Raw genomic sequence first — 21,097 nt, 5'->3', positions numbered from 1 at the left:
GTTGGGATTCCCAGTTTTTTGGGTGTATTTCCCAGTTTTTTATTTAGAATTCCCATTTTTTAGCTGGAATTCCCAATTTTTAAGTTGGAATTCCAGTTTTTAAGTTAGAATTCCCATTTTTACAGGTATAATTCCCAGTTTTCAGTTACAAATCCCATTTTTTGGGTTGGAATTCCCACTTTTGAGTCAGAATTCCCAATTTTTGGGTTGCAATTCCCAGTTTCTGGGTTGAACTCCCACTTTTTCTGGTGTAATTCCATTTTGAGGGTTGGAATTCCCAATCTTTGAGTTGGAATTCTCAGTTTTTGAGTCAGAATTCCCAATTTTCCCATTTTTTAAGTTACAATTCCCAGGTTTTAGGTTGGAATTCCCATTTTTTGTGTCGTAATTCCCATTTTTTGTGTCAAAAATCCCAATTTTTGTGTCAAAAATCCCATTTTTAAGCCGCAATTCCCAATTTTTGAGTCAAAATTCCCATTTTTTGTGTCAAAAATCCCAATTTTTGTGTCAAAAATCCCATTTTTAAGCCGCAATTCCCAATTTTTGAGTCAGAATTCCCAGTTTCCCTTCCCCTTCCTCCTTTTCCCGGTGTCATTGTCGCGATCCTGGTGAGTTCATCCCCCTTGTCCCGTTTTTTTCCTGGTTTTCTCCCATTCCAATCCCAGTTTTTTTCCTGTTTTTTTTCCCATTCCCATCCCAGTTTTATCCCAGTTTTCCTCTCAGTCCCATCCCAGTTTTTTTCCCATTTTTTCCTGTTTTTTTTTCCCATTTTTTCCCTTTTTTTCCCATTTTTTCCCCTTTTTTTTTCCATTTTTTCCCCATTTTTTCCCATTTTTTTCCCAGTTTTTCTCCCGCTTTCCCCCTTTCCCATCCCGGTGTTTTCCCGCTCCTTTCCCTTCTCCATTCCCGGTTTTTCCCGGTTCCCATCCCGGTTCCTCCCTCTCCATTCCCGGTTTCTCCTCCCAATCCTCCCCCGTGCCTTCTCCTGATCCTCTCCCGTTTTTTTCCATTTTTTTTCCTTTATTTTTCCTTTTTTTCCCTTTTTTTTCCTTTCTTTCCTCCATTCCCATCCCGGGCTCTCCCCACTCCTCTCCCGGTTTTTTCCCTGTTTTTTTTTCCCAGTTTTTTCCTTTTTTTCCTTTTTTTCCTTTTTTTTCCTCCATTCCCATCCCGGGCTCTCCCCACTCTTCTCCCGGTTTTTTCCCGGTTTTCCTCCTCTCCTTTCCCGGTTTTTTCCCGTTTTTTTTTTCCCAGTTTTTCCCTTTCCCTTCCCAGTTTTTCCCCTCTCCTTTCCCAGTTTTTTCCCCCGATTTTCCCCCATTCCCATCCCAGTTTATTCCCATTTTCCCCCCTCTCCCATCCTGATTTTTCCCTGGTTTTTTTCCCAGTTTTTCCCGCAGTTTTTCCCATTCCCTTCCCAGTTTTTCCCCTTTTCTTTTCCTGGTTTTCCCCTCTCCCATCCCAATTTTTTCTTCTCTTTTCCTTCACTCCAATCCTGTTTTTCCCCTTTTTTATCCCGTTTTTTTTTCCTGCTTTTTCCCCCATTCCCATCCCAGTTTATTCCCAATCTTTTCCTGGTTTTCCCCCTCTCCCATCCCAGTTTTTACTCTTCTTTTTCCCCCCCACTCCCATCCCAGGTTTTTTTCCTTTTTCCCCACATTTTTCCCCCATTTTTTTCATTTTCCCCACATTTTCCCCCATTTTTTTCCTTTTTTCCCACATTTTCCCCCCATTTTTTCCCCGGTTTTTCCCCTTTCCCTTCCCAGTTTTCCCCTCTTTTCCCCCACTCCCATCCCACTTTTTTTCTCTTTTTTTCCCCCATTTTTTTCCAATTTTTTCCTCTCTCCCTTCCCATTTTTCCCTCTCTCCTTTTCCCCTTCCCATCCCATTTTTTTCCCAATTTTTTCCCCTTTTCCCCCCTCTCCCATCCCGAATTTTCCCCCTTTTTTCCCCTCAATTTTCCCCCATTCCCATCCCAGTTTATTCCAATTTTCCCCCCTCTCCCATCCTGATTTTTTCCCATTTTTCCCCAGTTTTTCCCGTTCCCATCCCAGTTTTCCCCCATTTTTTTTCCCAGATTTTCCCCCACTCCCATCCCAATTTTTTCTCTTTTTTCCCTGTTTTTTCCCCCATTTTTCCCCTCTCTCATCCCAATTTTTCCCTGGTTTTTTTTTCCATTTTTTCCCAGTTTTTCCCATTCCCATCCCAGTTTTCCTCTCTTTTTTTCCCAGTTTTTCCTCTTTCCCATCCCAATTTTTCCCCATTTTTTTCCCAGTTTTTCCCCTCTCCCATCCCAGTTTTTTATCCTCTTTTCTCCCATTCCCATCCCATTTTTTTCCTTTTTATTCCCCATTTTTTTCCTGTTTTTCCCCCATTCCCATCCCAATTTTTCCCGGGTTTTTTCCCTGTTTTTTTCTTTCTTTTCTCCCATTCCCATCACAGTTTTTTCCCTTTTTTTTCCCATTTTTTCCCCTTTTTCCCCGCATTTTTTTCCTGTTTTTTCCCCCATTCCCACCCCAATTTTTCCCTGTTTTTTTCCCAGTTTTTCCCCCTCTTTTCTCCCATTCCCATCACAGTTTTTTCCCCGTTTTTTCCCATTTTTTCCCCTTTTTTCCCACCTTTCCTGCCCCTCAGGCTCGGGGATGAAGCCGGAGGAGGCTCCGTCCTGCCGGGAGCAGAAAACACCAACAGGAACCGGTGAGTGCCCGGAAAATACCGGGAAAAACACCCGGAAAAATGGGAAAAAAACCGGGAAAAACACTGGGAATTTCAGGGAAAATAATGGGAAAAATAGCAGGAATAACAGGAGAAGTTCTGGGAAAATACAGGGAAAAATACAGGGAAAAATAGTGGGAATTCTGGGAATAACAATGGGAAAAACTCCAGGAAAAAAACAGGAAAAACACCAGGAATTTCAGGGAAAATAATGGGAAAAATACCAGGAATAACAGCAGAAATTCCTGGGAAAATACAGGGACAAATATTGGGAAAAATAGTGGGAATTCTGGGAAAAACACCAGGAAAAACACCGGGAATTTCAGGGAAAACAATGGGAAAAATACCAGGAATTGCACCAGAAATTCTGGGGAAAATACAGAAAAAAATATTGGGAATTCCAGGGAATAACATTGGGAAAAAAACAGGAATAACACCAGGAATTTCAGGAAAAATAATGGGAAAAATAGCAGGAATAACAGCAGAAATTCCTGGGAAAAATACAGGGAAAAATATTGGGAATTCCAGGGAATAACATTGGGAAAAATACTGGGAAAAATACCAGGAATTTCAGGGAAAACAATGGGAAAAATACCAGGAATAACAGCAGAAATTCCTGGGAAAATACAGGGAAAAATATTGGGAATTCCAGGGAATAACATTGAGAAAAACACTGGAAAAAAACACTCTTTATTCCCATTTTTCCTGTTTTTTTTTTTTTTCCCTCTTTATTCCCTTTTTTTCCCCTCTTTATTCCCATTTTTTCTCATTTTTTTTCTCGTCTTTATTCCCATTTTTTCCCCATTTTTTCCCTCTTTATTCCCATTTTTTCCTGGCTCCAAACTTTTCCCAATCCTGTTTTTTTTTTAGGCAAAATTTTCATTTTTTAAATTTATTTTCCCCAGGATTTTCCCAAAAATTCCCCCAAAAAATTCCCCAAAAAATTAATCCTCATCCCCTCATTAATTATTTTTATTAATTACTTTTATTAATTACTTTTATTATCCCAATTTTTCCCTCTAAATTAATCAGAAATTGGGATTGTAAAATTTTTATTTGGGGGGATTTTTATTTGGGATTTTGGGGATTTTTATTTGGGATTTTTTGGGAATTTTTATTTGGAATTTTGGGGGGGTTTTTTTTGAATTTTGAGGGATTTTTTTTTGAATTTTGGGGGATTTTTATTTGGAATTTTAGGGGATTTATTTGGAAATTTGGGGGATTTTTATTTGGGATTTTGAGGGATTTTTTTTTTGGAAATTTTGGGGGATTTTTTTTGGAATTTTGAGGGATTTTTATTTGGAATTTTTTGAAGATTTTTAGTTGGATTTTGGGGGATTTTTATTGGGAATTTTGGGGGATTTATTTTGGAGTTTGGGAGGATTTATTTGGAATTTTTTGGGGGATTTTTTTTTTGAATTTTTGAGGGATTTTTATTGGGAATTTTGAGAGATTTTTATTGGGAATTTTGTGGGATTTTAATTTGAAATTTTGGGGGATTTATTTTGGAATTTTTGGGGGATTTATTTTGAATTTTAGGCTCCAAATCAAATCCAAATTTAAAATCCCAAAACCCCCAAAAAACCAGGCTGAAAATTCCCAATTAAATTCGGGAAAATTCCCTTTATTTTGATTTTTATTTGGGATTTTTTTGGTTCCATCCCTGAGATCCAGAGCCGGATTTTTCTTGGGATTTTTACAGAGAAAAAAAAATCAAATAAATAAATGAGGAATGAAGAGGAGGAGAAGGAGGAAACTCTGCCAGGAACAAAAAAAAAAAAATTGGAATTTTTCCTCCCTTTTCCCTTTGAGGAGCTGCCAGAGATCAAAGTTGGGATAAAAACAAAGAGAAAAAAAATAATTCCCAAAAAATCCAAAACAAAAAAAAAAGCCTCAAATCCCTTAAAATTTCCATGATTTATCCCCATTATTTATTCTCATTTTTCCCCCATTATCCCCATGATTTATTCTCATTATTTATCCCATTTTTTCCATTTTTCCCCCATGATTTATCCCCATTATTTACCCCATTTTTCCCCATTATTCCCATGTTTTATTCACATTTTCCCCCATGATTTATCCCCATTATCCCCATGATTTATTCCCAATTTTTCCCCATTATTCCCATTATTTATCCCCATTATTTATCCCCATTTCCCCCATTATTCCCATGATTTATCCCCATTATTTAACTCATTTTTCCCCATTATTCCCATGATTTATCCCCATTATCCCCATGGTTTATCCCCATTATTTACCCCATTTTTTCCCCAATATTCTCATTATTTATCTCCTTTTTTCCCCATTATTTACCCCATTTTTTCCCCAATATTCTCATTATTTATCTCCTTTTTTCCCCATTATTTACCCCATTTTTCCCCCAATATTCTCATTATTTATCTCCTTTTTTCCCCATTATTTACCCCATTTTTTCCCCATTATTCTCATTATTTATCTCCTTTTTTTCCCCTTTATTTATCCCATTTTCCCCAGATTCCCAGGCTGGAATTCCTTTGCCCTGGACTGGCTGCAAGTTCTGGGATCTATTCCTGTTTCCTCACTCCTATTTTCCCCATTATTTATCCCCATTTTTTCCCCATTTTCCCCATTGTTAATTCTCTTTTCTTTCCCATTTTTCCCCCATTATCCCCACTATTTATTCCCATTATTTTTTCCCATTTTTCTCCATTATTCCCGTGATTTATCCCCATTATCCCCATGATTTATCCCCATTATTTACCCCATTTTTTCCCCATTATCCCCATGATTTTTTCCCATTTTTCCCCCATTATTTATTCCCATTATCCCCATGATTTATCCCCATTTTCCCCCCATTATCCCCATGATTTTTTCCCATTATCCCCATGATTTAATCTCATTTTTTCCCCATTATCCCCATTATTTATTCTCTTTTTTCCCCCATTTTTTCCCCATTATCCCCATGATTTACCCCCATGATTTATCCCCATTTTCCCCATTATTCCCATGATTTATCCCTATTATTTATCCCCATTTTTCCCCATTATCCCTATGATTTATTCTCATTATTTTTTCCCATTTTTCCCATTTTTTCCCCATGATTTATCCCCATTATCCCCATGATTTATCCCCATTATTTATCCCCATTTTTCCCCCATTATCCCCATGATTTTTCCCCATTATCCCCATGATTTATTCCCATTATTTTTTTCCATTTTTCCCCATTATCCCCATGATTTATCCCCATTATTTATCCCCATTATTTATCCCCATTTCCCCCCATTATTCCCATGATTTATCCCCATTATCTCCATGATTTTTCCCATTATTTATCCCCATTTCCCCCCATTATCCCCATGATTTATCCCCATTATCCCCATGATTTATTCCCATTATTTACCCCATTTCCCCCCATTATCCCCATGATTTATCCCCATTATTTACCCCATTTTTCCCCCATTATCCCCATGATTTATTCCCATTATTTACCCCATTTTTCCCCCATTATCCCCATGATTTATCCCCATTATTTATCCCATTTTTTCCCCATTATCCCCATGATTTTTCCCCATTATTTACCCCATTTTTCCCCCATGATTTATCCCCATTATTCATCCCATTTTTCCCCCATTATCCCCATGATTTATCCCCATTATTCATCCCATTTTTCCCCCATTATCCCCATGATTTATCCCCATTATAATTCCAGGAATCCCTGCAGCTGCAGCTGTGGGATCTGGGATCGGTTCCTGCTCCTTCACTCCCATTACTCCCATGATTTTTCCCTATGATTTAATCTCATTTTTTCCCCATTATCCCCATTAGTAATCCTCTTTTCTTTCCCATTTTTTCTCCATTATCCCCATGATTTTTTCCCATTATCCCCATGATTTTATCTCATTTTTTCCCCATTATTCCCATCATTTATCCCCATTATTTATTCCCATTTTCCCCCATTATCCCCATGATTTATCCCTATTTCCCCCCTCATTTTTCCCCATTATCCCCATGATTTATCCCCATTATTTATCCCCATTTTTCCCCCATTATCCCCATGATATTTTCCATTATCCCCATGATTTATCCCCATTATTTATCCCATTTTTCCCCATTATTCCCATGATTTATCCCCATTATTTACCCCCATTTTCCCCCATTATCCCCATGATTTATCCCCATTATTTACCCCCATTTTCCCCCATTATCCCCATGATTTATCCCCATTATTTACCCCCATTTTCCCCCATTATCCCCATGATTTATCCCCATTATTTACCCCCATTTTCCCCCATTATCCCCATGATTTATCCCCATTATTTACCCCCATTTTCCCCCATTATCCCCATGATTTATCCCCATTATTTACCCCATTTTTCCCCCATTATTCCCATGATTTATCCCCATTATTTATCCCATTTTTCCCCATTATCCCCATGATTTTTTCCCATTTTCCCCCATGATTTATTCCCTTGCTTTATCCCCATTATTTATCCCATTTTTCCCCATTATCCCCATTATTAATTCTCATTTTTCCCCATGATTTTTTCCCATTATCCCCATGATTTTTTCCCATTATCCCGATGATTTATTCCCATTATCCCCACGATTTATCCTCATTATTTACCCCATTTTTCCCATTATCCCCATGATTTATCCCCATTATTTTTTCCCATTTCCCCCATTATTCCCATGATTTTTCCCCATTATTTACCCCATTTTTTCCCCATTATCCTCATCATATATCCCCATTATTTATCCCATTTTTTCCCCATTATTCATCCCCATTATCCCCATGATTTTTTCCCATTATCCCCATGATTTAATCTCATTTTTTCCCCATTATCCCCATTATTAATTCTCTTTTTTTTCCCCCATTTTTCCCCCATTATCCCCCTGATTTTTCCCCATGATTTTAATTCCAGGATCAATCCCTTTGCTGTGTGCCGGCTGTGGCTGCGGGATCTGGGACCGTTTCGTGCTGCGGGTGAACGAGCGGCCGTGGCACGAGCGCTGCCTGCGCTGCTGGGAGTGTTCCCAACCCCTGAGGGGGAGCTGCTTCTGCCGCCAGCAGCGCCTCTACTGCCGCCCTGACTATCACAAGTGAGTGTTCCCCAAGTTTTCCCATTTTTTTCCCATTTTTTTCTGATTTTTTCCCATTTTTTTCCATTTTTTTCTGATTTTTTTGCGCTTTTTTTGCCATTTTCGCGCCTTTTTTGGCCATTTTTTCTCCCATTTATTCCCTATTTTTTCCCCATTTTTTTCAAGGTTTTTCCAACATTTTCTCCCCCTTTTCCAGGACTTTTCCCCAATTTTTCCAAGGATTTTTCCTGATTTTCCAGGAATTTTCCCCCTTTTTTTCGCTATTTCCCCTCCATTTCCTTTACGCGGTTTCCCCATTTCCCCCCCATTTTCCCAGGAATTTTCCCCCCATTCTTTCCCCATTTTTTCCCCATTTTTCCTCAATTTTCCCCCATTTTTTCCCCATTTTTTCCCATTTTTTTCCCCATTTTTTTCCCCCTTTTTCCCCATTTTTCCAGTAATTTCCCCCATTTTCCCCAAGTGTTCCCAAGCCCTGAGGGGGAGCTGCTTCTGCCGCCAGCAGCGCCTCTCCTGCCGCCCTGACTATCACAAGTGAGTCTTAATAGACTTCTCCAGCTTTTCCCCAAGTTTTCCCATTTTTTTCCCATTTTTTTTCTGATTTTTTCCCATTTTTTTCTGGTTTTTTTTCCCTTTTTTTTTGCATTTTTCCACGTTTTTTCGCGCCTTTTTTGCCATTTCCTCCCCCCCATTTATTCCCCATTTCTTTCAAGGTTTTTCCAATGTTTTCTCCCCCTTTTCTAGGAATTTTCCACAATTTTCCAGAAATTTTACCTGATTTTCCAGGAATTTTCCCCATTTTTTCCCCCATTTCCCTCCGTTTTCTTTTCGCGGTTTCCCCATTTCCACCCATTTTCCCAGGAATTTTCCCCACATTCTTTCCCCATCTTTTCTCCATTTTTCCCAGGTTTTTCCCCATTTATTCCCCCATTTTTCCCCCATTTTTTCCCATTTTTTTCCCATTTTTTTCCCCATTTTTCCAGTAATTTCCCCCATTTTCCCCAAGTGTTCCCAACCCCTGAGGGGGAGCTGCTTCTGCCGCCAGCAGCACCTCTCCTGCCGCCCTGACTATCACAAGTGAGTGCTCCAGCTTTTCCCCAACTTTTCCTATTTTTTTCCCATTTTTTTCTGATTTTTTCCCATTTTTTTCTGATTTTTTTCTGATTTTTTTCTGATTTTTTCGCACTTTTTTCTCCCATTTTCGCGCCTTTTTTGGGCATTTTTCCTCCCATTTATTCCACATTTATTCCACATTTTTCCCCCATTTTTTTCAAGGTTTTTCCAACATTTTCTCCCCCTTTTCCAGGACTTTTCCCCAATTTTTCCAAGGATTTTTCTCGATTTTCCAGGAATTTTCCCCATTTTTTCCCCCATTTTCCAAGGATTTCTTTACGCCGTTTCCCCATTTCCGCCCATTTTTCCAGGAATTTTACCCCCATTCTTTCCCCATCTTTCCCAGGTTTTTCCTCAATTTTTCCCCATTTTTCCCCATTTATTCCCCCATTTTTTCCCCATTTTTTTCCCATTTTTTTCCCCATTTTTCCAGTAATTTCCCCCATTTTCCCCAAGTGTTCCCAAGCCCTGAGGGGGAGCTGCTTCTGCCGCCAGCAGCGCCTCTCCTGCCGCCCTGACTATCACAAGTGAGTCTTAATAGACTTCTCCAGCTTTTCCCCAAGTTTTCCCATTTTTTTCCCATTTTTTTCTGATTTTTTCCCATTTTTTTCTGATTTTTTTCCCATTTTTTTTACATTTTTCCGTGTTTTTTCGCGCCTTTTTTGCCATTTCCTCCCCCCCATTTATTCCCCATTTGTTTCAAGGTTTTCCAATGTTTTCTCCCCCTTTTTCCAAAATTTTCCCCCAGTTTTCCAGGAATTTTACCTGATTTTCCAGGAATTTTCCCCATTTTTTTCCCCATTTCCCTCCGTTTTCTTTACGCGGTTTCCCCATTTCCCCCCCATTTTCCCAGGAATTTTCCCCCCATTCTTTCCCCATTTTTTCCCCATTTTTTCAGGTTTCCCCCCAGTTTTCCAAGTTTTTTTATAAGAATTTCCCCAATTTTCATAGTTATTTCCCCATTATTTAAATTTTTTCCCCATTTTTCCCCCATATTTTCCCCATTCTTTCCCCATTCATCCCCAGTTTTTTCTGCATTTCCCCCCATTTTTTAAGGTTGTTTCACCATTTTTTCCAGGTTTTTTCCCAGTTTTTTTTTTTTTTTTTCCCAATTTCCCCATTTTTTCTCTTTTTTTTTTCCCCATCATTTCACCCATTTGAAGCCCCAATTCTAAAGAGATTTTAATGAAATTTTCTGCCCATTTTCCCCATTAAAATCCCCAATTTTAAAGGGATTTTAATGGATTTTTCTGCCCATTTTCCCCATTAAATCCCCAATTCCAAAAGGGATTTTTATGGAATTTTCTGCCCCTTTTCCATGGAATTTTCTCCCCATTTTCCCCATTAAAATCCCCAATTCTAAAGGTATTTTTATGGAATTTTCTGCCCATTTTCCATGGATTTTTCTGCCCATTTTCCCCATTAAAAACCCCGACCCCAAAAGGATTTTTATGGATTTTTCTGGATATTTAAAATGGAATTTTCTCCCCATTTTCCCCATTAAATCCCCAATTCCAAAAGGGATTTTTATGGAATTTTCTGCCCATTTTTCCTGGATTTTTCTCCCCATTTTCCCCATTAAAAACCCCAATTCTAAAGGAATTTTCTGCCCATTTTTCCTGGTTTTTTCTCCTTTTTTCCCTCCCTGGGGCCCCTTTCCCAGCACCTGTCGCCTCAATCTGGAAAAAAAAAACAAAAAATAAAAAAAAAAAAGGAGGAAAAAACCCTCAGGAATGTCTTTGAAGTGAAAATTTCTGGGAATTTGGGAGGAATTGGAGCCCCTGGAGCTTTTCCCGGCCTCAAACTCCTCCACAAACTCTTTTTTCTGCTTTTTTTTTTTCTGGTTTTTTTTTGGCTTTTTATGGATTTTTTTTTCCCAGGTTTTTTTTGGATTTTTATGGATTTTTTTTCCCTGATTTTTGGGGCTTTAAATGGATTTTTTTTTTCTATTTTGGGGGGGCTTTTAATGGATTTTTAAAAGGTTTTTTTCCATGTTTTTTGGGCCTTTGAATGGATTTTTGGGGGTTTTTTTTCCAGGTTTCTTTGGGGCTTTTTTATGGACTTTTTTTTCTTCTTTTTTTGGGGCTTTTAATGGAATTTTTTCTTGGTGTTTTTGGAATTTTTATGGATTTTTTTTTCCTGGTTTTTTGGGGGCTTTTAATGGATTTTTTTTTCCCTTGGGTTTTTGAGGCTTTTAATGGATTTTTTAGTGTTTTTTTCCCAGATTTTGGGGATTTCCGTGGAATTTTTGGGTTGTTTTTTTACCGCAAAACCCCCTGAAAAATAAAAAAAATCCTGGGAAAATCCCCCTTTTTTTTACCCTCAAAAACCCCAGAAAAATCCCTCCAAAACCCCCAGAAAAATAAAAAAAATCCCTTTTTTTAACCCCAAAAAAACCCCAGAAATCCCCATTTTTCCTCCAAAATCCCATTTTTCCCCCAAAAATCCCATTTTTCCCCCCAAAAATGCCCTTTCCCCAAAAAAAACTCCACATTTTCCCCCCCAAAACCTCAAATTATCCCCCCAAAAATCCCATTTTTCCCCCAAAATCCCGTTTTTTCCCCAAACTCCAGGATTTTTTTCCTGAAATCCAAAGCTTTCCCCAGAAATCCCAATTAAATCCCAATCTTCCCTCCCCAGTTTATTCTCCCCAAATCTTGGGAATTTTTCCTCCAAAATGTCTTTATTTTTCCTCCCGAAAATCCCATTTTTCCCCCAAAAAATCCCATTTTTACTCCCAAAAAATCAGAATTTTTTCCAGAAACCTCAAATTTATCTTTCTAATTCTGATTTTTTCCCTCCCCAGGCTGTTCCCCATTTGCTGCAGCCGCTGCCTGGGGGGGAGCAGATTTTTCCCCAAAATCCTGGATTTTTTCACTCTCAACTTGGAATTTTTCCACAAAATCCCAGATTTTTTTTTCCCTCAAATCCCAAATTTTTCCCCCAAACTTTGAGATTTTTTTCACTTCAAATCCCAGAACTTTTTTTCCCACAAATCCAATGATTTTTCCCCCAAAATCCCAAATTTTCCCTGTCATGTCCCAGGTTTTATTCCCCCTAAATCCCATTTTCCACCCTGAAAATCTCAAGACTTTACCCTTGAACACTTCAATTTCCCCCCAAATTTTGGTTTTTTTTTTTTTTCCCTCCAAAACCCAATTTTTTACCCCAAACTGTGGGATTTTTTCACTGAAATCCCATTTTTCCCCTCCAACCCCCAAATTTCCCTTCAAACTCCCAAAGGTTATTTTTGCCTCTCAAATCCCATTTTTTTCTGCCAAAAAATCGACATTTTCTCCCAAAAAACTTTGGGGATTTTTTCCCGAAATCCCCAATTTTTCCCCCCAAAATCCCATTTTTACCCCCAAAAATCCACCTGGCCCTAGAAAAACTCCACTTTTTTTTCCCCCCAAAATCCCATTTTTCACCCCCAAAATCCCATTTTTTCCCCCAAAAATCCCATTTTTTCCCCCAAAAATCCCATTTTTTCCCCCAAAAAATCAGATTTTTTTCCAGAAACCCCAAATTTATCTTTCTAATTCTGATTTATTTCCTCCCCAGGCTGTTCCCCACCTGCTGCAGCAGCTGCCGGGGCCCCCTGGGGCACCTGGAGCCCGTCCTGAGGCTCCCGGGGGGGATTTTCCACCCGCGGTGCCTGCGCTGCTCCCAGTGCGCCCAAAGCCTGCACAGGGGGGACTCCTTCGTGCTCAGGGACGGGAGGATTCTCTGCCCCCAGCACTGGCAATACCAAGAAACAGGTAAGAAATAATTTGGATTTTTTAGAGATTTTTTTCGGATTTTTTTTGGAATTTTTTTGGATTTTTTTCTCATTTTTTTGTGATTTTTTGTCATTTTTTTGTGATTTTTCGTGGATTTTTTTAGGATTTTTTGTGGATTTTTTAGGGATTTTTAAAGGAATTATTTTAGATTTTTTTTAGAATTTTTAGGGATTTTTTTGAGAATTTTTTAGAAATTTTTTGGAAATTTTTAGAAATTTTTTTGGGGGATTTTTTCGCGATTTTTGGAAAATCGCGGAATTTTTCGCGGAACTTTTCGCGATTTTTATTTGGTAATTTTTTAGTGACTTCTTTGGAAATTTTTGGCAGTTTTTTTGTGGATATATTTTTAAGAAATATTTCAGATTTTTTAGGGATTTTTTTGGTGATTTTTTTGAGGATTTTTGGTGATTTTTTGGGGGATTTTTGGGGCATTTTCCACCCGCGGTGCCTGCGCTGCTCCCAGTGCGCCCAAAGCCTGCACAGGGGGGACTGGAGGATCCTCTGCCCCCAGCACTGGCAATACCAAGAAACAGGTAAGAAATAATTTGGATTTTTTAGGGATTTTTTTCGGATTTTTTTCGGAATTTTTTCTCATTTTTTTCTCATTTTTTTCTGATTTTTTTGGAATTTTTTCTGATTTTTTGGGATTTTTTTGTGGCTTTTTTGTGGATTTTTTAAAGGAATTATTTTAGAAAATTTTTAGAATTTTTTTAGAATTTATTGGGAATTTTTTGTGAATTTTTTGAAATTTTTAGAATTTTTTTTTCTGATTTTTTTTTCAAGGATTTTTTCGCGGTTTTTTGAAATGTCGCGAAATTTTTCGCGATTTTTTTTGGATGATTTTTTAGTGATTTTTTGGGAATTTTTATAGATTTTTTTGTGGATATATTTTTAAGAAATATTTCAGATTTTTTAGGGAATTTTTGGTGATTTTTTTGAGGATTTTTGGTGATTTTTTGGTGATTTTTTTGGGATTTTTGGGGATTTTTTTGGAAAATTTGGGGATTTTTTTAGGGACTTTTTGGATTTTTTTTTAATTTTCAGGGAATTTTGCGGAAATTTGTGATTTTTTGGTGATTTTTAAAGTGAGTTATTTGTGAATTTTTGGTGATTTTTTTTGGGAATTTTGCAGAATTTTTTGTGAATTTTTTGTGAATTTTTTGTGATTTTTTTCTGAATTTTTTGGACATTTTTAGGGATTTTTTTTTTTGAGGAAGTTTTTGGGATTTTTTGGGATTTTTTTTAGATTTTTTGGGAATTTTTTTGGATTTTTTTTTAGATAAAATCGTGAATTTTTTTCCCAATTACGAGATTTTTTTCCCGACAAAAAAATTCTGGTTTTTTGAGCCACTCACAGTGATGACAACGATCCCCAAAATTCCCAAATTTTTGATATTTTTCCCTTAAAATTCCCATTTTTCTGAACAGCTCGGAGCGAGGACGACGAGGAGAATCCCCAGAATTCCCAGAAAAATTCCCAAAATTCCCAAAATTCCCAAGGAAAGGATCCCAAACGCTCCAAGAGGCCCCGAACCATCCTGAGCTCCCAACAGCGCCGAGCCTTCCGAGCCTCCTTCCAGCTCTCCCAAAAACCCTGCAGGAAGGTACCAAAATTTGGGGAATTTTGGGGTTTTTAGGGTTTGGGGGATTTTTAGGATTTTTTTCAGATTTTTTGGGATTTTTTGGGAATTTTTAGGAATTTTTTTGGGGACTTTTTTGGATTTTTTTCAGATTTTTGCGGGGATTTTTTGGGGGATTTTTGGGAGAATTTTGGGGGATTTTTTTAGAATTTTGGGGGGACTTTTAGAATTTTTTGGGGGGAATTTTTTTGAGGATTTATTGAGGATTTTGGAGGAAATTTTTAGGGGATTTTTGGGGATTTTTTGGGGGGGAATTTTGGGGTTTTTTCGAGCTCCCAACAGCGCCGAGCCTTCCGAGCCTCCTTCCAGCTCTCCCAAAAACCCTGCAGGAAGGGACCAAAATTAGGGAATTTTGGGGAATTTTGGGTTTTTTTAGGGTTTGGGGGATTTTTAGGATTTTTTTCAGATTTTTTGGGATTTTTTTGGGAATTTTTAGGAATTTTTTTGGGGATTTTTTTGGATTTTTTTCAGATTTTTGCGGGGATTTTTTGGGGGATTTTTGGGAGAATTTTGGGGGATTTTTTTAAGAATTTTGGGGGGATTTTTTTAGAATTTTTTGGGGGGATTTTTTTGAGGATTTATTGAGGATTTTGGGGGAAATTTTTAGGTGATTTTTGGGGATTTTTTGGGGGGATTTTTTTGGGGGAATTTTTTGGGGTTTTTTCGAGCTCCCAACAGCGCCGAGCCTTCCGAGCCTCCTTCCAGCTCTCCCAAAAACCCTGCAGGAAGGGACCAAAATTCCCAAAATTTGGGGAATTTGGGGGAATTTTTAGGTTTCTGGGATTGGGGGATTTTTTGGGATTTTTTTTCGGATTTTTTTTGGGATTTATTTTAATTTTTAGGGATTTTTTTATTATTTTTTTGGGATTTTTTTCAGATTTTTGTGGGGAATTTCGGGAGGATTTTGGGGAGATTTTGGGGGGAATTTTTGGGGGATTTTTTAGGGAATTTTGGGGGAATTTTTTGAGGATTTATTGGGGAAATTTTTTTGGGGGGGGAATTTGGGGGGATTTTTTGAGCTCCCCTGGAATTCCAATGGATTTTTCCCAGAATTGTGATGGATTTTTTTCCCAAAATTCCGATGGATTTTTCCCAAAATTGCAATGAATTTTCCCCGGAATTCTGATGGATTTTTTCCCAGAATTCCAATGGATTTTCCCCAGAATTCCATTGGATTTTTCCTGGAATTTTGAGGGATTTTTCCCTGAATTCCAAAGGATTTTTTCCTGGAATTCCAAGGGGATTTTTCCCAAAATTCCAATAAATTTTTTTCCCAAAATTCCGATGAATTTTTCCCAAAATTGCAATGAATTTTTCCTGGAATTCTGATGGATTTTTTTCCCAGAATTCCAATTAATTTTTCCTGTAATTCTGAGGGATTTTTCCCAAAATTTCAATGGATTTTTCCTGGAATTTTGATGGATTTTTCCCAGAATTCTGTTGGATTTTTTTCCTGGAATTTTGAGAGATTTTTCCTGGAATTTTGAGAGAATTTTCCTGGAATTTTGAGAGAATTTTCCTGGAATTCTGAGGGATTTTTCCCAGAATTCCAATGGATTTTTCCTGGAATTTTGAGGGATTTTTCCTGGAATTCTGATGGATTTTTCCCAGAATTCCATTGGGATTTTTTCCCAAAATTCTGATGGATTTTTCCTGGAATTTTGAGGGACTTTTCCCCAGAATTCCGTTGGATTTTTCCTGGAATTTTGAGGGATTTTTCCTGGAATTTTGAGAGAATTTTCCTGGAATTCTGATGGATATTTTTCCTGGAATTTTGATGGATTTTCCCCAGAATTCCATTGGATTTTTCCTGGAATTCTGATGGATTTTTCCCGGAATTTTGATGGATTTTTCCTGGAATTCTGATGGATTTTTCAGGTCCGCGAGTCTCTGGCGGCCGAGACGGGGCTGACGGTTCGGGTGGTGCAGGTTTGGTTCCAGAACCAGCGGGCCAAGGTCAGAAATAATTCCCAAAATTCCCAAAATTCCCAGATTAAAAACCCCCCCAAATCCTCCAAAATTGGGGATTTTCCTGGAATTTTCTGAAATTCCCAAAATTCGCAAAATTCTGGGTTAAAAAAACCCCCCAAATCCTCCAAATTCAGGATTTTCTGTTGTGGAATTTTGGGATTTTCCTGGAAATTTTCTGGAATTTTTCTGGAATTCTCAAAATTCTGGGATAAAAAAACCCACCAACAAATTCAGGATTTTCTGTTGTGGAATTTTGGGATTTTCCTGGAATTTTCTGGAATTCCCAAAATTCTGGGATTAAAAAAACCCCCCAAATCCTCCAAAATTGGAGTTTTCTGTGGTGAAATTTTGGGATTTTCCTGGAATTTTCTGGAATTCTCTGGAATTTTCCTGGAATTTTCTGGAATTCCCAAAATTCTGGATTAAAAAGCCCCCAAATCCTCCAAAATCAGGATTTTCTGTTGTGGAATTTTGGGATTTTCATGGAATTTTCCTGGAATTTTCCTGGAATTTTCTGGAATTCCCAAAATCCTGGGTTAAAAAAAACCCCAAATCTTCCAAAATCAGAATTTTCTGTTGTGGAATTTCACGATTTTCCTGGAATTTTCATGGAATTTTCTGGAATTCCCAAGATTCTGGGGGGAAAAAAAAAAAAATAATCAGAATTTTCTGTTGTGGAATTTTGGGATTTTCCTGGAATTTTCATGGAATTTTCTGGAATTCTCAAAATTCTGGGATAAAAAACCCCCGAAATCCTCCAAAATCAGAGTTTTTTCTGGTGGAATTTTGGGATTTTCCTGGAATTTTCCTGGAATTCCCTGGAATTTTCCCCCAGATGAAGAAACTGGCCCGGAGGCAGCAGCAGCAGGAAAATTCCAGAGGGGGAATTTCGGGATCTGGGAATGAGGATGGAGAAGGTCAGGAAAAAAAAAACTGGGAATTTGGGGGGGAAAATGGGAATTTGGGGGGAAAAATGGGAATTTGGGTGGGGAAAATGGGAATTTGGGTGGAAAAAATGGGAATTTGGGGGGGAAAAAAGGGAATTTGGTGGGAAAAATGGGAATTTGGGGGGAAAAATGGGAATTTGGGGGGGGAAAAATGGGAATTTGGGGGGAAAAATGGGAATTTGGGGGGGGAAAAATGGGAATTTGGGGGGGGAAAATGGGAATTTGGGGGGAAAAATGGAAATTTGGGTGGGAAAAATGGGAATTTGGGGGGGAAAATGGGAATTTGGGGGGGAAAAATGGGAATTTGGGGGGGAAAAATGGGAATTTGGGATGGATTTGGGATGGGAAAATGAGAATTTGGGATGGGAAATTGGGAATAGGGAAATGGGAATTTGGGATGGAGAAGGTCAGGAAAAATCCTCGGGAATGGGGTGGGAAAAAATGGGAATTTGGGATGGATTTGGGAATGGGGAAACAGGATTTCGGATGAGAAATTGGGAAATCACAACATCCCAATCCCAATATTCCCAACATTCTCAATATCCCAATAAATATCCCGATATTCCTGATATCCCAAATCCCAATAAATATCCCAATAAATATCCTGATATTCCAATATCCCAAATCCCAATAAATATCCCGATAAATATCCCAATAAATATCCCGATATCCCAATATCCCAATCCCAATAAATATCCAATATCCCGATAAATATCCCAATAAATATCCCGATATCCCAATATCCCAAATCCCAATAAATATCCAATATCCCGATAAATATCCCAATAAATATCCCGATATCCCTGATATCCCAAATCCCAATAAATATCCAATATCCCAATAAATATCCCAATAAATATTCCAATAAATATCCCAATATTCCCATTATTTATCCCAGGCCTGGGGCTGATCCTGTTCCCATTTTCCCAGATCCCAATATCCCAAAATCCCAAATCCCAATAAATACCCCAATAAATACCCCAATAAATACCCCAATAAATATCCCAATAAATATCCCAATATCCCGATAAATATCCCAATACATATCCTGATATTCCTGATATCCCAAATCCCAATAAATATCCCAATAAATATTCCAAATCCCAATAAATATCCCAATATTCCCATGATTTATCCCAGGCCTGGGGCTGATCCTGTTCCCATTTTCCCAGATCCCAATATCCCAAAATCTCAAATCCCAATAAATATCCAAATAAACATCCCAATAAATATCCCGATATTCCCAATATCCCAATCCCAATAAATATCCCAATATCCCAATAAATATCCTGATATTCCTGATATCCAATATCCCAATAAATATCCCAATATCCCAATAAATATCCTGATATTTCCAATATTCCCATTATTTTTCCCAGGGCTGTTCCCGTTTTCCCGGATTCCGCCGCAGCCGCCCCTGGAATTCCCAGGGCTGGGAAATCTGGGAATGTTCCCACCTTATGGTAATTCCTGGGAATTTTGGGAATTTTCTGGGAATTTTGGGAATGTTCCGGGTGGGAATCACCCCACTGAGGTTCTGGACTGATGGGAATTCCAGGGAATTTCGGGAATTTTGGGATGGGAAATTGGGGAAATAAATTGGGGAATTGGGAATGGGAAAGTGGGAAATTGGGATGGGGAAAAGTGGGAATGGAAATTTGGGAAACTGGGAATGGAGATCTGGGAAATTGGGAAATAAATTGGAAAAAGATCAGGAAATTTGGAATCAAAATTTGGGAAAGTGGGATGGGGAAAAGTGGGAATGGGAAACTGGGAATGAGGATGGAAAATTGGGATGGAAAATAAATTGGGAAATCGGGAATTGGGGAATTTGGGAAGTTGGGAATGGGAAACTGGGATGGGAAATTGGGAAATAATTTGGGAAATAATTTGGAAAACTGGGAATGGGAAATTAGAAAATTGGGAATGGGAAAAAGTGGGAATTGGGATGGGAATTTGGGGAACTGGGAATGGGAAATTGAAAAATGAATTGGGAATTGGGAATGGGAAATTGGGAATGGGAATTAAGTGGGAAATTGGAAAATTGGGACTGGGATTGGAGGTTGTGGTTTCCCCCTTCCCAAATCCCTTTTCCCAACTTTTCCTGATTTTTTCCTGATTTTTTCCTGATTTTTTTCCTGATTTTTTCCCATTTTTTCCTGTTTTTTCCCCCTTTTCCAGACTCAGAGGGAATTTTCCAGGATCCGCCCGGGGCCGTCCCAGGATCTTTGGGAGAGGAAAATTCCCAACAGCTGCTCCCAGCCCTCCTGGGGAACCCCAAAATTCCCAAAATTCCCAAAATTCCCGAAATTCCTGAGCTTGGGAATCCCAAAATTCCCGAAATTCCCGCAATTCCTGAGCCTGGGAATCCCATTGAGCAGCTGTACTCGATGCAGAGCTCCTACTTCACCTCCTGACAGCCCAAAAATCCCAAAAATTCCACAGGAAATCCCAAAAATCCTGAAATTCCCAATGCTGGAAATGCCCAAAATCTCAAATCCTGGGAATACTGAAATTTTCAGTCCCAGAAATCCCAAAAATCCTGGAATTCTGAGTGTGGGAATCCCAAAAATTTCAATCCTGGGAATTTAAAAAATCTCAATTCTGGGAATCCCCAAAATTCCTGATCCTGGGAATTCTGTGGGAATCAAAAAAAAAAAACCATTTTGGAGTTGGAAAATCCCAATCCTGGGAATCCCAAAAATCCTGAAATTCCCAGTCCTGGGAATCCCAAAATTTCCAGGAATTCTCCAGGAATCTCAGTCCAAGAAATCCCAAAAAAATTCCCATTTTGGAGCTGGAAAATCCCTCCTGAAAATCCCAAAATTCCCAATTCTGGGAATCCCAAAAATCCTGGGAATTCTGAATTTGGAAATGCCAAAAAACTCAGTCCCAAAAATTCCAATTCTGGAAATGCCAAAAATTCCCCAAAAATTCCAATTCTGGAAATGCCAAAAATCCTGAAATTCCCAATCCTGGAAATCCCAAAAATTCCAACCCCAGAAATCCCAAAAATTCTAATTCTGGAAATGCCAAAAATTCCAATCCCAGGGAATCCCAAAATTCCCAAAAAATCTCAATCCTGGAAATCCCCAAAATTCCCAATTTGGAGCTGGAAAATCCTTCCCAGGAATCCCAAAATTTGGGATTTTTGGGGAAAATTTTGGGGATTTTTTTCTTCTTTTTATTGAGTTTTTTTTCCATGTCTGGTGGGAAATAAATCCCAGAAAATAAAGAGAAAAAAAAGAGGGAAAAGTTTTAAAGTTTTGGGGAATTTGGGGGTTTTTGGGGGAAATTTTGGGGTTGGGAAAGGTCCTGGAATTCTCAAGTTTTGGGGTTTTTTTTAATGGAAAAACAGCGAGTCCCAGCCCAGAAAAAATCCCAAATAAAAAGGAAAATAAACCACAAAAAAAAGCCAAAAAAACTGGAAAAAAAGAGGGAAAAGTTGAGAATAAAAAGAGAAAAAGGAAGGGAAAAGTGGGAATAAAACCAGGGAAAATATTGGGAAAAAAAAAGGAAAAAAAGAAGGAAAAGATGGGGGAAAAAAGAGAAAAAAAAAAAAAAAAGGAAAAGTTTGGAATAAAAAAAGGGGAAAATGGGAAATAAAAAGAGGGAAAAAAAGAGAAAAGATGGGAAAGAAAAGAGGGAAAAATTTGGAATAAAAAAGGAAAATATTGGGAAAAATAGGGAATAAAAGGAGGAAAAATTGGGAATAAAAAGAGGGAAAAAAAAGAGGGAAAATGGGAATAAAAATAAGGAAAAATGAGAAAAAATCGAATAAAGGGAAAAACTTAAAATATTGGGGGGAAAAAAAGAAGGAAAAAATGGGAAGGAAATGGGGGGAAAAGGGAAAAGT

At 38.2% G+C, this 21,097-nt stretch overlaps 1 protein-coding gene across 1 annotated transcript; it reads left to right on the top strand.

Moving 5' to 3' along the window:
- Window positions 1-226: 226 nt before the first annotated feature.
- LOC310921730 (LIM homeobox transcription factor 1-alpha-like) lies at window positions 227-20,869 on the top strand. Its single transcript, XM_083881950.1, has 9 exons — window positions 227-608; window positions 2,635-2,697; window positions 7,617-7,794; window positions 12,487-12,662; window positions 14,112-14,287; window positions 16,202-16,279; window positions 17,130-17,211; window positions 18,621-18,704; window positions 19,423-20,869. Exons 2-9 carry the CDS (start codon window positions 2,643-2,645, stop codon window positions 19,656-19,658), a joined length of 1,065 nt encoding a protein of 354 aa, XP_083738076.1. The 5' UTR covers window positions 227-608; window positions 2,635-2,642; the 3' UTR covers window positions 19,659-20,869.
- Window positions 20,870-21,097: the final 228 nt, after the last annotated feature.

Source organism: Zosterops lateralis (assembly GCF_965231275.1).
Source record: "Zosterops lateralis genome assembly, chromosome: 36".
Classification (NCBI taxonomy): Eukaryota; Metazoa; Chordata; class Aves; order Passeriformes; family Zosteropidae; genus Zosterops; species Zosterops lateralis.
The sequence above is the reverse complement of the archived record's forward strand: the minus strand, read 5'-3'. Positions and strand labels throughout refer to the sequence as shown.